Raw genomic sequence first — 16993 nt, forward strand, 5'->3', positions numbered from 1 at the left:
GCAAAGGTTTTGTGCCGCGAGCCGAAATGTGTCGGGATAAGACTGGCAGTATTCTGATGGACGATCGTGAGGTGACCAATAGGTGGAAGCAGCACTTCGACGAACACCTGAATGGCGCCCAGGCGGAGAACCATGGCGGCGGGGAAAGCGATTTCGACGGTGCAACAAACGGGGGAGAGGTGCCAGCCCCAACGATAGGCGAATTTAAGGAGGCCATCATGCAGCTAAAGAACAAGTCAGCTGGAAAAGATGGCATCGGAGCGGAGGTTATTAAAATGGGACCAGAAAAGCTGGCCGTTTGTCTGCACCGACTAATTGTTAGAATTTGGGATACGGAAAAGCTACCGGAGGAGTGGAAAGATGGGGTTATCTGCCCGATCTATAAAAAGGGCGACAAGTTGGACTGTGAGGACTATCGAGCGATCGCCGTTCTCAATGCCGCCTATAAAGTGCTGTCCCAAATCATTTTCCGCCGTCTATCACCAATTGCGAATAGATTTGTGGGAACTAATCAAGCCGGCTTCGTCGAAGGTCGGTCTACAACGGATCAAATATTTACACTGCGGCAAATCCTCCAAAAGGGCCGTGAATACAGAGTTCCCACGCATCATTTATTCGTTGACTTCAAAGCCGCATATGATACCATCGACCGGAAAGAGCTATGGAAAATCATGGACGAGAACAGCTTCCCCAGGAAGCTCATCAAACTGATTAAATGGTACACAGTGCTGTGTTCGGATTTCGGGTGGATTGTCAAGTTCATTCGAATCACACAGAGGGCTTCGTCAAGGTGATGGTCTTTCATGCCTGCTGTTCAACATAGCGCTACAAGGTGTTATGAACCGAGCGGATATCAACACGCGGGGCACGATATTCAACAAATCTAGTCAATTCGTCTGCTTTGCCGATGACATGGATATTATCGGCAGAACGTCTGTGACGGTGGCTGAACAGTACACCAGACTAAAGCGCGAAGCAGAAAAGATTGGGTTAAAAGTAAATACGTCTAAAACAAAGTACATGCTGGCCAGCGCAACCGAGGCCGAACGACACCGCTTGGGCAGTAGTATATTGATCGACGGCGATGAGTTTGAGGCAGTCGATGAATTTGTCTACCTTGGCTCACTGGTAACGGCGGACAATGATACCAGCCGTGAGATTCGGAGGCGTATTATCAGCGGAAGTCGTGCTTGCTATGTGCTCCACAAGCAATTGCGGTCGAGCAGACTAAGTCCTCGTACAAAGTGCACCCTGTACAAGACGCTTATTAGACCGTTTGTTCTCTACGGACATGAAACATGGACAATGCTCGAGGAGGACCTGCGAGTGCTCGGAGTTTTCGAACGACGAGTGCTAATAACGATCTTCGGCGACGTACAGGAGAACGGAGTATGGAGGCGGAGGATGAACCATGAACTCGCACAGCTCTATGGCGAACCCAGCATCCAGAAGATGGCTAAAGCTGGACGGATACGATGGGCAGGGCATGTTGCAAGAATGCCGGACAACTACTCTGCAAAGATGGTGTTCACCTCAAATCCGGTAGAAACAAGACGACCAGGAGAATCGCGAGCAAGATGGTTAGACCAGGTGGAGCGAGATCTGGCGGAGAGTACTCGGTGTTCAAGGAATTGGAGAGCGGTAGCCCTCAACCGAGTTACATGGAGAAACTTTGTTCAACAGGCTTTGTCTTAGGACGGCAAGCCACCTAAGTAAGTAAGTATTTTCAATTATCCGCTCTGAAAAAATGAATTGGTTAAAAAGTTAAACTATTCTAACAGCTCTGACCATGACAAATCTGTAATCGGTTTCAACTAAACGAACATCAGTTATGGACCCTTTTCATTTTATGAACCCTTGCATATAATTTTTTTGTTGCTTATAATTATTTTTAATTTGCAACTCGTAGACGAAACAGTTTACGATATATATCGCATGAATTCGAGTAAAAATAGTCGAATATTCGAGCTAATCGTTAAGAGGCATCGCGCTCGTCCATCAAGCTGAATCCTGATCTATTCCCCCTTCTACTAATAAAAGTTCCATTCCCGAAATGCTTGTGACAATGCAGAAGATTTCCTGGTCTATGGTAGCAACAAGTATTGGACTAACATTCGTTTCCCACCAGGACCCGCATTCAGACGTGGCCGGTGTTGGTATTGATTGATCAGCATGCAGAGACTTGATAAAGGTGCATGATGAGGAATAACGTGCTGTTCCAAGCATTCATTCTCCGGTCATCATTTTGCCATTTTCATCGGTTCTGTTCAAAACGAATAACGAAAATTCAGCTTGCATAAATGATTGTGTTAGCTTTGGGTGACGTAAATTAAACCCCTCGTTACCATGAGTAACCTTGAATCTTACCTCTATTCCGGTGGTAACCCAACCATTTAAAATACTGAAAATATCTTGCAGGTTGGTGAATTCCTGCGCGAACGGGTCCTTCGGACATGTTGAAGATATGGAATAACCTCACAGACGCAAAAGCACACACACGCACATGTCTATAGTTCAGAATTGAATTTATTTTTCCTTTTGCCATCATTTTCATGTTAGAATAGACGTGACTAATAATCGAACTTTGCTTTGCATTTTTTTGTTTGCTAGAGAATTTTTGATTCGTTTTGTTTTTCTGGCTTTAGATTGGCATAGTTTGCTTCAATAAATTACGTTTTTGTCCAATTATTTACAACGGGAATTTCGATTTAATAAAATTTGTTTCTTACAAAATCCAATAAATGTACAAACAATGGAGAAATTCTAGCTACGCAGTCATTCTACTACAACCAGCACATTTACTTCCTTCCGCTCTCGAAACTTCCACTCGTTCGTTATCGTTAGAAGTACATACCGTCAACGCTTTTCAACACTCCGTCCGGTGTATCAACTCTTTTTTTTTCTTCTTCCTCCTATCATTTCTCATATAGTGAAACAGAATAATGCGGTACAACAAAAATCAACCGGATTAGATGCTATTTTGTTACTGCTCTGCGTACGCTTCTAACACTCTACACAAATCAACCATGCTGAGATGACCCGGGCAACAGCACGTCTAAAACGGTAATATTCGACCCTTGATGTTGGAATTTTGTTTAAAAGTTATAGTTTAATTACACTGCTGAAACCCTGTCCCTCTCATCGAGTTTACGATTGCTTAGCTTATGGTATCTACTGGGTTATTGATTTTCTCGTTTTCATTATCACACCAAGATTTCTAGATGCTACCGGAAAATGAATATTTCACTATTAGAGTATCACTAAACGGAGCTGATATTTGTTTTGTTTTCCAATTGCATTAAACGATTATTTGGGATGCGGATTTATCCTGGAAGAAGGTCAATTTTCCATTACGTTCGAAAGGTTGAGAGTTGCTAACTTCAAATAGCGCTAAATATTTGTTTACTATTCGTATAGGTTTTGAATATTTACACAATTGTCCTACTAAATTTCGATTTTTTCCACACATTGAAGCCGTGCTTGATTTGGCCGATTTAAAATGACTAATGATTTGCGTTCTTTTTACAAAAAAACACTCGTTCTTCGATCGACATTCTTCTAAACTCTGTTATTGCTTTTCTTCTGTTTTCTATCAAACAAGCTGCTAGTTAAACCTCGGCTGGGACACGAAACAAAATTTAACATTTTATAAAAAACGCAAAGCTCGGGCTTCCTAAACCATAGCAGACAGAACGCATTTGCTCAAATTTGTACACAAAGATTTCCCACAACTTATCTTTTAATGGTTTGTACCTGACGGGGTTTCTATCGATACCCAGATTACTTTACACAACAAAGATTCTTTACACAAATATACAGACAGTATCATTTTTCAACAAAGAGAAAACAAAGTTTTCCACAAACAAAAGATAGAATTATATCACAACTTGCTGTTTCTACGTCGCTATCGATTCATTGTGTTGCTTAGGCATGACTTAAGTTAGGACAAAATATTAGTAAACTAACATTTGCTTGCGTTGTCAGGCGATACAAAATGCATGCTGCGCCGGAGTAGATCAACGCATGTTTTAGTAACAACTGCAAAACATAGACTGCACGGAAATCTCCTCTTGAAGAGGCATTTAAACTAGACATCGCATAAAAAAACTGTGCTGTGAACCGCTCCCGTCGTTGCTAGTGAAAATACGGCCGGTTTACGTTAGTTTTCCCCATAAAAAAACATCTTAAAAGTACTAAATTTATCAATAACAACTCTACGTTGATTCGTCTTTTGGTTTTGTTTGGCAGTACGCTTTTTTCGTGATGAAGTTTTACTACTCACCCACTTTTACCCGGCAATCCCCCACTCATCTCACTTGTCTGGCTATCGGTCACCTCCCTCCCTGCATCTACCGCTCGCCAGTGACCAGCAGAAACTGCCGCTAAAGATTGTTCTTCATCGGTCCGGACGACAGACTGCTGCTGCTAACACCGGAATCGCTGGACTTTTCGCTTAAAGCTCCTCCCCCGCCACTTCCTCCACTGCTCCGTATCGTCATATCATCTCCCCCGGCACCGTTACCGCCACCGCCCAACAGACCCCCCTTCTTGGTGGCTCGGTTCATCGTTTTGACGCCGCTGCCACTGAGAACGAATTTCGGGTCATCCTTGAACCGTCGAGAACCTTCCACTCGCTTCAGAATTTCATTTGAACACTGCGCTACCACCGAGTCCAAATTGTTAGTATCCGTATCGGACAAACTGGTGCCATGCTGCTGAGTCTGATGGTGTTGTTGCTGTAGGAGTTGTTGCAGCGGCTGCTGTTGCTGTTGTTGCTGCTGCTGCTGCTGGTGATGCTGTAGCAACATGTGATTCGGAAGGCCAACGGTACTGTTCGGCGTGGACTGCGGCACCGGGGAACCCTCGTAACAGCCCGAATCGCGAGGGAAGTGCCGCCGTCCAAAAGGGGACGTCTGGTGATGGTGATGGTGATGATGCTGACCCACCGAACCACCCTTTCCGCCGTGGCCCAACCGGAGGCCTTCGTCGTTCTCCGAACTCGAACCGGCCACTTCCCCGTCCGAGGTGGCTGTTGGTAGAGAGGAAGAGAAAGAAAAAGGAACTGTAAGTGCTTCTGATGATTCGACTAATGTTGAATTTAAAATTGTGTCGCATAGTTGGTGCTGTTGCCTGTCACCGTCTGTTTAAGCAAAGTTCTGAACAAGTTGCGTCTTCCTCAAAATTGCTTAACATGTCAAATACTGTCGTATATTTGCGACAGTGAATGAAGTGTTTTTGGTAAAGTTGTTTACCAACCGAAACAATGTCAAATAACATTATGAAATATCACGCAAAAGAGGTGACACTGCAGTATATCACAGCTATATAAAAATGAAAAGAGTTCGAGTCTTCAGCAAATTTCTTCAAAAAGACTTGCAGTTTGCTGTAACGTGGCACTATAAGATCGAGTTCAAATTCTACTGGGATGGCGGCAATGCAATTTATCTTCGCTAAATAAGCTCCTTAAGAAGAGTAATGTTGCAAATCGAGCGTGAGAAGCAGAGATGCCACGTTTTTTTTAACTCAGGGTGCAAATGGAACAATAACCAAAATAACTCAGGATTGTTTTTTCCTCGAATTTCTAGTGAAACGCTGAAGAGTAGAGAAACGGTAATTAAGTTTCTATAGGTTTATAATTCAGATGCATAGCAATCAAGATTTTTCCTAAGATCAGGATGAAAGAGCGGATTGTCAATACATTAAGAAGCACACCAAAAAGTCTAGATAATCCTGAAAAAACATTGGCATCTCTGATGTGAATCATAGCATCCAATGCTTACTCCACTGACACAAGCGTACGGCAAGCAACCCCTGATGATGTATGCATACATTCTGCTGCCAACACACTTGCAAGTGCACAACCTCGTAGCCTCTTTCTGCACAGTCCACTTACGAAGCCAACAGCTCATGACCGCGAGCGGCACACTAAAATGTTTGGATATCGATTTGGATTCACTTATTCTTTTCCTCTTTAACCTACGCCATCGCTTACATCCCCGGATAAGAGTGCAGACCCTCGCGGGTAATGAGGTAGAAAGTACTGGATTGCAATGACGAGCGAGAACGACGACCGTGACTGATAGCTAAATACTAGAGCTCACAAAATACTTGTCGTAGTGGTCGGGAAAATAGGACGGAGAGTCTAAAAGAGACGCAAGCATGTTCGTTCGAACGAAAACGTACGGGTTTCTCTTTAACCTTTTAGCTTCTCTTTAATTTTTGAACAAAAGTTTCCAAAACCAGAATAACTTTAAAATAGATTCAAGATATAAAGAAATGATTTCATCACACTTTCACGTCTTCTCGTTGTTTCGTATGTTTTGTTTATGTTTTTATCGGAACTGCCTTTATGACAGTCTCAGCAGTGACACAATCAGCTCTTGTTCGATTGCAGGGCTATTTCAATTGGGGTTCGTTCGATGCATTCTAATCCATGGGGTGACACTCCATTGACACTTCCCCCCACAGGTTGCTGATTCCATCTCTGAGTCCGCTAACTCCTCCTTTCCTAATACGTCGAGCAACGAAACCTTAATAGACAGTCTTTCGTACACACCTTTCGCTATTTGAATGGGCAAATCTCGGTTTAGCGTGCCAATAACAGGTTTTTTAGGCTAACAGTTCCTCGGTAGATCTGGGTTCGCAATCAACACAATATCGTTTTCCCTATTCTCCGGTAAGTATTGTTGCACCCACTTCTTCCAGAAGTGGTCCGCCATTTGCTGGGATAAATGCCAGCCACGACTGAAAGCGATTGAGTTATCGTCCACCTCAGTCCATGGTGTAAGCAGTCGATAGTGTCTAGTAAGTAGCGACCAGTGATTTAGGGTAAGAACGGGAGTTACCTCATCCTCTATGGAAACGTGAGTAAGCGGGGTTGCATTCAGGATGCCTTGAACCTCAACTAACGTATTCTTTAACTCTTCCTCTATCGGGGGACGTGGTAACCAAAACTCTGCGAAGATACGCTTCACCGATTGAACAAGCTGGTCCCAGTTTCCTCCCATGTGGGGAGACACTAGCAGATTGCTGCACCAGATGGCTGTCGAAGACATGAGCTCCTACGCCCTCTTGTGCTTCAGCTCTCGCTCGAAGCCAGTAATATACTTCTGACGAACCTCGTTAATCACCAACTCGTGAAACCTTTGATGGTAAGAACGTAACCGGGTGGCCGAGTAAAAGAATGATAGGGTTGACAGTATTTGGTGTTAGAAATTTACACATTCCTGGTCTGCCGTGCATACGCAGCTGTCGTCTGTCGTCGAGGTACGGGCTCAGTTTGTAAAGCGGGCTTCGTTTGGAAAGTGTCACATTGTCGCTGCGTTGGAGAATTGTTCTGCATGGTGAATTTCTTCGCTTGTGAAGCATCTAGAGATGTTGGAGAACTTTTTCGGATGTGTGTTTTTATCTGCTCCAGGTACGAAAATTTATCGCAGGTTCAATGTGCACGTTGACACATGCGCGCAGCTGCTCTGCAGGTTTCGCTAACATAACAAGTATCACTGGCCGCTCCTCTTACCCTGCCAAAAGAATTCAGAACCACCTGCTGTCACCCATCATGGAGGACACCCGATGGAGGACAATGCCATTTTGTACCCTCGTTCGCGACATTCCACTACGTTGGAATCGCCATCGCCATTCTGCAACGCTTGACAAGTCCAGAATATCACTGACCTTTGCTGTCACGAATGCGCTGTATTTGCGGGGATCGGTACGTTCCCAGGAGAGTACGTTTCTGGAGTCTGGTCAGTAGATGCGCTGGGAGATTTCTATGAATAATTAATAACGGAGACGGATAGTCTGGCACCAATACGTGCCACTACAAGCTCCAATCGAGGGATGGTTAGATACTTGAAAGGGGCTACACGACTCTTCTCATTGCAGCGAAGAGTGTGGGTGAGCATTCAACCGTTCCGTTTTCTACGAAAGGAAGATAGACTGCCTCCGCCATACCATTTTCGCTTACATCTACGGAGATGTGCAACTGTATCTACGTACTTACTTACTTATCTCGGTGCGATGTCCCTCAGAATTTGACCTGCATAATAATTTTCCGCCAACAAACTCGGTCCAAGGCTGTCCGTCTCCAATTTCTTGACTATCCCACGCTTTCCAGGCCATGCTCCACTTGGTCTAATCTACCATCGAGCACCTTGCGGACCTCTGCGTCTGGTACCAACCGGATTCGAGTCGAAAACCATTGTTACGGGATTGTTGTCCGGCATTCTCACAACAAGTTCCGCCCATTGTACCCTTCCAGCTTTAGCAACTTTCTGGTTACTGGGTTCGCCGAAGAGCTACACCAGCTCGTGGTTCATCCTTCTCTACCATACACCGTTCTCACATACATCGATAAAGATGGTCACTACATACACGGCGTTCAAAAACAGCCAGTGTTTTCATGTCCCCGTCGAGCATTGTCCACGTTCCGTGCCCGTAGAGGACTACGTGAGTCCGAAGTAAGCACGACTTCCGGCAAGAATACGTCTGCGTATTTTTCTGCTGCAGTTGTTATTCGGCGTCATCAACGACCCGAGGTATAAAAATGCATCCACCACCTCGAACTCGTCCCCGTCGACTACCACACTATTACCTAAGCGAGTTTGATTGCACTCGGTTCCACCTGCTAGCAGGTACTTGATTTTAGACGTAATCACCACTAATCCAACCTTTACTGCTTCAGGTTTCAGTTTGGTATACTGCCCAGCAACCGCCTGGAACATCCTTCCGACAATGTCCACGTCGTCAGCGAAAAACGTGCTCCGCACGTTTCATAAGACCTCCTAGCGATGTTGAACAGGAGACAGGAAATATCATCGCCTTGTCAAAGTCCTCTGCTTGTTTCAAACGGGCTTGATAACGCGCCCGAGATCCTCACACAGCACCGAACATCATCCATCGTGGCCTTAATCAGTCTTGTCAGCTTCCTGGGAAAGCTGTATCTCCGTCTGAGGTGTAACAGTCGTTTGAATTCTGTAGCAGCGTGGAATCTTTAAATGTTCAATTTCCGGAAGGAATTCTGTCACTTCCGTTGTCATCCCAACCCCGTTCGCCAGATTTCCTGCATAAGTACTTTGAGGTACATACGTTGTAAACGTTGAGTTCATTTTCCTCCTTCATCCCACCTCAAGAAACGTTGACTGATCCTCGGTACGGGCGGACATATTGCGCAACAGCACTCGCGAAACATTGTTGAGAATGGTAACCAGCACCGGCGTGAACAGATGAGGCCCAGCGAGAAGACAGGAATTGAGTGAAAATCCATTCGTGATTACGTCTGCGTTCCAGACGAATCACAATTTTGTGGGTTAATTAGCCGAGCTTACACGCTCCTTACACGTAAGCGAGTACTTTCAAATTTGCAAAAACACGCATGGAGGTGCCGCATATTTATTGCAATTGACCGTGTGAGTAAATGAGATAGAAAAGGGAATACGAAATACTAATGCTAGCCCAAAGACACGTATTCACGCTGATCATCCTGCAGATTTCCGAAGTACTTTTACGAAGCTAGTGTATGTGATACCGAGTGTTTTCGAAGTGTTAAAAACCGTTCAAGAAACCAATGAGCTTTACTAAGGCAATCAAAATACACGTCTCTTCTTCTTCTTCTTCTTCAGCATAGAGTCGGGGAGACTCGTGCTGTTTCAAGCACTCGTCTCCATTCAACTCGGTCTTGGGTCACTCGTCGCCAATTACCTAGTCGTCTCAGAAGTCGCAAATCGCTGGTCGAGCCATCGTGCACGTTGGGCCCTCCTGTTCCTGGTGCCGGTGGGGTTGTTGAAGAGGACTATTTTCGTCGCACTGTCGCCCGGCATCCTTACGACGTGTCCGGGTCACCGTAGCCTGCTAACTTTCGCTAGATGTACGATGGGAATCTTCCCAAGCAGTGCCTGTAGCTCGTGATTCATACGCCTCCGCCACTCTCCGCTTTTAGTTTGTACTCCGCCAAATATCGTCCGCAGCACTTTCCGCTCGAACACGGCAAGGGCGCGTATGTCCTCCGTGAGCAGCGTCACGGCTTCCAGTCCATAAAGAACTACCGGTCTAATAAGGGTTTTGTACATTGTTAGCTTCGTGTGGCGGTGTATGCTTCCTGATCGTAGCGTTTTACGAAGGGCAAAGTGGCCCGATTTCCCGCGGTCACCAGCGATCCCAAATACACGAACTCCTCTACCACTTCTAGTTCGTCGCCGTCAACGGTTACTGTCCATGGGAGACGCGCGTCTGTTTCATTTGAGCCTCTTCCTTTCATGTATTTGGTCTTCGACGCATTTAACATTAGCCCAATTCTCCTAGACTCCGCTTTCAGTCTGGCTTAGATTGCCTCCGCCGTCGCAAAGTTCCTGGCTATGATATCGAAGTCATCTGCAATGCCTAGAAGTTGGCTACCCTTGGTAAAAATCGTGCCTCTCATTTCGATGACCGCACGTCGGATCACCCCTTCAAGAGCGATACTGAACAGCATGCAGGATAAACCGTCATCTTGTCTAAACGCTCACAAGACAACAGTTTCGAAAAAATTCTTGCAGTGCCTATATGGATACAATCTGGCAAAAGGAAAAGATGACTGCTCACTTTTCGATGACGTTTCACCTTCAGGACATCAATTTGGACTAATTTCAATCTGAAATGTTTAAGGCGATAGGCGACTGAAGAAAAGGGGTGGTTTTATACTTTAAGATGATTGTTTACCTTCAGGACATCACATTGGACTAAGTTTAATACTGAAACGATAACATCGGTTGAAGAAGGGTGGTTTTGCACTCTGAGGTACTTCCCAAGCACATATATCAAATTGGAATATGTTTAAGCGCCGTAAAGAATCTTCGACCTATTGGGACGAGGAGTATCTGTCACTTTGTTGCAAAAAACACGTGCAAATCATGATGACGTCTTTTCTTCGACCAATCAAGGTGCGAGGATTTCTAGTTGGACAATGCTTCATTATTTTCAGTTTTTCAATAGTGTACTATTACGAAATAATAGCGTTCCTTATTTGAGCCAATTCTTAGAAGATGTTGCGATCGATTGGTGCAAAAATATTGAAAATCGATCGGGAAACCGCTAAGCTATTAGCGTTCAAACCTGACCACTTTTCGAGAAAGATTTTTTGAAATGACACCCTACCCAGCCAAACCTTGCCGTAATAGTCTTACGACAAAAGTTGTCTAGAATGCAAAAAATCCGAATCGATTCGCTATTCGCGCTATCGAGAAAAAAAAAATTTGAATTAAGGCCAAAAATATGGTGTAAAAAGTACTATGCCCCCTTAAATGCTATGTAAAAACAATTGGCAAAATATACGGCTACTTTACTGCTAATGTTAACCCTCTTATAGTGCTGATAAAGCTTAGTTGCAGCTTATTACCGACAAGAAAAGTTTGAATAGAATTGTAAGTGCTAATTTACAGTCAAAAATTGTCAAAAATTTAATGAGCAGCAACATGCAGTATAAAATGCCAGATATACCAATAAGCGGTTGATTTGCTGCTTATGTTAATGCCTATTGGTTCCCTGGACGGTGCCTAAAATACAACACGGAAACCGGGCGCGGTTCATTTTGATTTGAGCGCGCTGTGCATTTCATCAGGCACGGCAGAAGCATACATGTATCACACTAATAGCAAACTAACTAAAAATACGATAAAATAATTTTGGGTAGGTGTTCTGAAAACACAAAAACTCCCGATTTCATGATACTAAACAAAAGATAAGCGATTCAATTGTTTAAGAAGATAACACTATAACTTTGCAGTTTGTTTTTCTCACTTTACGCTATTCTATTTTGTTTTTTTTTGGAATCGATGGAGGTACCTTGTTGTTTCAGTGTGCTAAGTAAAGGGTGATATTAGAAGTCACAGTTTTTCGTTAATGATTAGACTTTTGGTACGAAATTTACCCGTCTCTTATTTTTATGTTGACAACTCATCTCATGAAACAACCTTACAAAGTACACAACTGTACAAAGTGACAGTCGATTTGTACTATACTGTTCAATTACCAATAAGCAATATGTACTCTGAAGGATTGTACTTTAAATTCTCTAACGAAAATGAACAAACGGCAAGAAAAAAGGTTTGTCAACTTAGACGCTGCTAGAATTGCTTTGGCAATTCCTTTGCTGATATGTTCCTCTTACTCAGATTCACCTCCATATTCTCTAAATCGCCGAGTTAATGTTTCATTTATAGTACATACCTATGCTGCAAATATCAGCTTGGCATGTAATTTATTTACATTTACAGACGGCTTAAAAAATTAAACTCAGCACAGATTAAAAAAATTCTGTTTTCGGTTTTCGCCTACTAAATAAACACTAACTTGTTTACACAAAACTCATCTGTCAGAGTTGATTGCAAGGATGCCAGTCTGCGGTTTCGCAAAGGACCCAAAGTTTTAGTTACGCCTTTGCATGAAATGAAGATGAAATTCGTTCATAAGTCCAGAAATATAGCAAAGACATTTCGTTTTGAATCACTTTTTAAAATATATAAATGTCTCTTGATTAAAATTATAAATGTCTCTTGATTAAAAGTATCTGCATGTTATTATGAACTTTAGCTGAAAGTTCAGTTGGTTCAAAACTGGGTTCAAAAAAGTGTTTAAAGTTGTGGTACTAATACAAATGGCATCAATACTCGAAAAAGAGTGCGAAATTAAAATCAACCGAATCTAAGTAGAGAAAAATTTAGCAACATTAAGAGCCCCCCGTTTTTGAGCGAAATGCAGAATTTTCCGTTATCGACAAAGCACTCCCATGCTTGTGTCAGCCGGTCAAGTCAACCATTCATGACGATGAATTTTTTTTTATTAAACAATGTTTGTTATTTTTCAATAGTTTTAAAAGTTTGTAACGAAAGTCGACAGTTTACTGGTATAGAAATATAACAGAAAAGCAAAAGAAATTTCTACTTTTACACAAAAATTCTTAGCGATTAGAGATGACCAAGCGGTAACAGATTAGGAACAATTCAGTTACAGACGGAACAGTATAAAATTCGTTGATTGTTCTTTTATAGAGAGGAAGAGTTATCTAAATAACAACTGTTGAAGATTGGTCGGTATTTTGTGACAATAGACTAAACGCTGATGTACAGAGGCGAAACAAGTTATAGCAAGTCCGGGTGAACTTATATACGCCTTCAAAGCGCCAATCCCAGCGGTTATTATGATAAATTTTTGATCTTAAATAAAAGCTAGATTGAAGGCATGGAATACCCAAACAAACATTTGAAAACTATTAACTATTAAAACGATTAATAGTAAAAAGAGAATACTCACAGTCCAAATCGTGCAAAAGCTGTACAGCCGCCAGCAGTTTGGCCCGGTGCTCCGTGTTCCCGATGCCCAGATAATCCAAATCGGAAGGTTCAAGTTCCTTGAACAGCTCCAAATCTTCATACCTGATTTAAGACAAACAATAGAAATAAACAGACAGTTCAGCGTTTCAAACATTGAACGCTTAGATAAAACTGATCGAAGATCGGTACTTCAAACCCACCCGTTCAACACAAACACCGAAGTGTACTCCTTCAGCCCTATCCGTAGCAGCAGTTCTTCGACGCTGGTCGGGCAGCTTGTCGGTAGCCGGTTTCGACTGAGCAGCTTGCCGGAGGCGTACGGTTTGACAGGATGGTCCGGCAACACTTCCACGCTAATGAACTTGAAGTGCCCAAGACGACCGTTTGCGTAGCCTCGCCACACACCGGACGCGTTCATCGAAAGGACGTCTATGATGTCACCTTTCTGCGTGAATTCAAATGAGCTAATGTTAGAATTGTTTTTATAACTTTAACTTGAAGTTATGCTATACCTTGAACCTGAGTGCTTCCTTGTCGTACGGGTTTGGATTGCTATCGATCAGTGCGATCGCCCGGCAGATGGGAATAACGGTTGTGCGGTCCTCCGCCGAAAGGGAACTGTGAGGACTTCCAGGTCGGACCAGTGCCTGAGTGCCTGTGCCGATGAAACAGAAAACAATGAAACACCAGTTGAATGCTTAGGAAAACTTTACTCACTGGATCCGGATGCACTGGGCAAGCTCTCCACCGAACTGGCCGAATGCTGGAACGTCGTCTGGTCGCTGATACTATCGAGACAGTTACTATAATCCCTATTATTCCGGTTGCCGGAGTTCAGTAAATGGTCCTTTGGCGATGTCCTAGTGTCACTGGACTGCAAGGAAAAACATAGTCAATAAAAAAATATTACTCGCTATTCTTTGGGTTACAGAATATAATTTTATGGAAGTAATTAAGTGACCCAGTTCTGGGTAATCAGGAATCTCCGGTTCGGTAAGAGGAAAGGGACAGTTCAACATCGTGCGGTAAAAAAGATCGCAAGTACGTTTTCGTTCTGAAATTTAAGTTGCGGCAAACAAACCGGAAACGAGCTTCCGCTCTTCGCCGCGCACGACCCTCATGACGCTTGTTATTTCATCATCCTGTCGGATTTTCTCCGCGAAGAAATATCAACGAGATGAAAAATTTGCATTGCATAATAGCAAGAAGCGGATGAACGGGCGAAGATGAAAAATTCTTCGCCTTCCGCTCAGGCAACAGCTGCCAGTTGAAGTGGAAGAAAAGTCTCATGGGAAAATTCATTATTCCACTGCAAAGCTGTCGGTGCGAAAGGCAAAAAAAATTCCAGAAGCTTGCCTCGAGAGCAGATAATCGTTTGAACGAGAAGGAATAGAGAATGAACGCAAAAAAATCAAACTTTAAATAATAAAAAGCGTTATAAGTCAAATAATGCGATAAGTGGTGAACTGGAGAAACAGCAAAAAAAGAATGAAAAACGATGCGTAGAGCTACTTACATGATGTACTAAAGCTATCTGTTGACTTATCGTTAAGTTTTTATTGTGCGAAGCCGCCAGCGCCAAAGACGATGATAGATTGTTCCGATTCTTTGCCGCCTTCAGGTTCTTGAGATTATTGACTCCATTCTTTGTACTACTGCCGCCACCACCGACTCCCAGTCCTCCTCCACTTCCTCCTCCGCCACCACCTCCGCTGCCACTGCCACTGTTTCCACCACCGGAGCCATTACTCCCTCCGGACAAGGGCAGACCACCGGTCCCACTGTGGCCACTGCCAACGGAACTTCCTCCGCCGCCATTCTGCTGCTGGTCCACTTTGAGCTGTAGCTGCTTCTGCAGCAGGATGTCGTCGTACTCCGAGGACGGCGTCGGTGAGGGCGATGGTGACTCGTCGCCCAGGCCACCGCTCAGGGTGCGATAACGGGCAGTGCAATTATTTGTGCCAATCTACGTGCGCAGGCAGAAGAGAAAATATAAAATAGTAAGACACAGAAAAAGGATAAAGAGATTTTTCTATTGCACAACTAGCAATAACAAATGGGGACCGCATCGGAAAGGGACGACACACAGTGGCTAAGAGAGAAATATTGCACCTCTCGGGAACCGAATGTTGTAGTGTAGTGAAGGGCTGCAGCCTAACGACGAGAACTGACGATCCCGTGGGCTCCGGCAAACCCTAGAGATTCGCTGTTACTAAGAAGTGGGGACCACCGCCGAGTGGAAACGATGATAAATGAGTTGAGAAATTTATTTTCATTATTCGGACTTGGCTTCTTCGGAGTATTTGCATTGCAGAATGGGGATTTGCTGAATGTTATCTCGTGATTAAAGAGTTTGAATTGAATTACGGGTAGTCGTCGTCATCGTCGTCGTCGGTTGGTTTCGCAGGATTAAACTTTCCGTGCAATTGAACGGTGTTGTAAATTGTGATTTTCGAATGTTACATAGTAGATTGGCTTGGGACTCAACTGCAATGCAATGTGACAATTGCAAGCGGTGCATCCCGAGATGATGGAAATCTTTCGAGTTTACTAAAAACTGAGTAACATTGAAATAAAACAGTAATGAAGTAAATTGTTTCTACACAAGGCAAAAAATCAATTTTTCTTTCAAATTGTCTCTTAATCTAAATCCAATCTATTCAAATGCTACCTAAACCAAAACTTTGGAAACAATACATAAGGAATGAAAACATTACCATTTAACAGCTTTAGATTTAGATTTTAAACTGTTAGCAGTTTGGGTTATTCCAGTAGATCAGAAGCGAAAACCAATGGAATTCGGAATTTAATTCGGAACGCCGATGATGCCAAGCTTAGAGAAATACCATCTCCATTTCTCTCCCTAACTATATCCTATTTGATAATAACACCGTAAATCGCAAACCTCATCTTTATTTACGGCCGTCCATTATGGGGTAGTCCGGCCATCCGGGATTATTTTAAAACACACATTTTCGCAGTTCCTTGAGCAATGACGGTCAGCGGCGACGGCAAGATGCTTCCGTCTGAAGATTAAACTGCGATTGAGAGGACGATAGCACTGACGATAGCGTGCCTTCTGACGAGATCCTCTGCTGGGTTCGTTTCATCATGGATAACGATAACGTTTATTGAGTTGATAAAAAGCACGATAAAGGGCGGTAATGAAGAGATGCCGACTGCTCGATAAGGTTCACTCCCGGCGTATTATTATAGTGGTGCTCATTTCCCGTTTGTAATGTGTCCGAAAATTCTGTTTCTTCTTGTTTCAACACATTTTCCCAGTTGAGAGATACCTAATAATGTGCCCCCGGATGGTACAAAATGGAAACAAGCTAAAGCCAAAGGGAAATCATATAGCTATATTGGACCTATGAATTGCCGCCACTAGTCATCACCGCTAGGCACTGGTTCTATCCATGAATATTCCCACTGGATTCATTTTCACCCTTCGCGCGAAAAAATCCGGTGGAAGCACCGAAATGGTACCCATTTGCAAGGTTCTTCATCAGGGGAAATAATAAGATTTTTATGGCCTTAATTAAAAGCAAATGCGTTCACCCTGGCCTTGCGCTCGGAACGTTTCGACACTCTTGTTTCCTAGAGGGGTGGTGACTTTTCCTTTCATGATACGCGTGGCTCTATGAACGAAAAAATTTCATGTTTGCTGGAAAAAGGGTAACGTTTAA

At 43.5% G+C, this 16993-nt stretch overlaps 1 protein-coding gene across 1 annotated transcript in view; it reads right to left on the reverse strand.

The window, feature by feature from the left end:
- Positions 1-2521: 2521 nt before the first annotated feature.
- The window catches only part of LOC128738627 (uncharacterized), a 420925-nt gene continuing 406453 nt past the window's right edge, over positions 2522-16993 (reverse strand). Inside the window, exons 13-18 of the mRNA XM_053833956.1 lie at positions 14821-15270; positions 14022-14178; positions 13817-13959; positions 13505-13749; positions 13285-13406; positions 2522-5029 (exon numbers count right to left, since the gene is read on the reverse strand). Coding sequence (XP_053689931.1) covers positions 4383-5029; positions 13285-13406; positions 13505-13749; positions 13817-13959; positions 14022-14178; positions 14821-15270 — 1764 coding nt within the window. The 3' untranslated portion in view covers positions 2522-4382. The remainder of the gene's footprint in view (positions 5030-13284; positions 13407-13504; positions 13750-13816; positions 13960-14021; positions 14179-14820; positions 15271-16993) is intronic.

Source organism: Sabethes cyaneus, chromosome 1 (genome assembly GCF_943734655.1).
Source record: "Sabethes cyaneus chromosome 1, idSabCyanKW18_F2, whole genome shotgun sequence".
NCBI lineage: Eukaryota > Metazoa > Arthropoda > Insecta > Diptera > Culicidae > Sabethes > Sabethes cyaneus.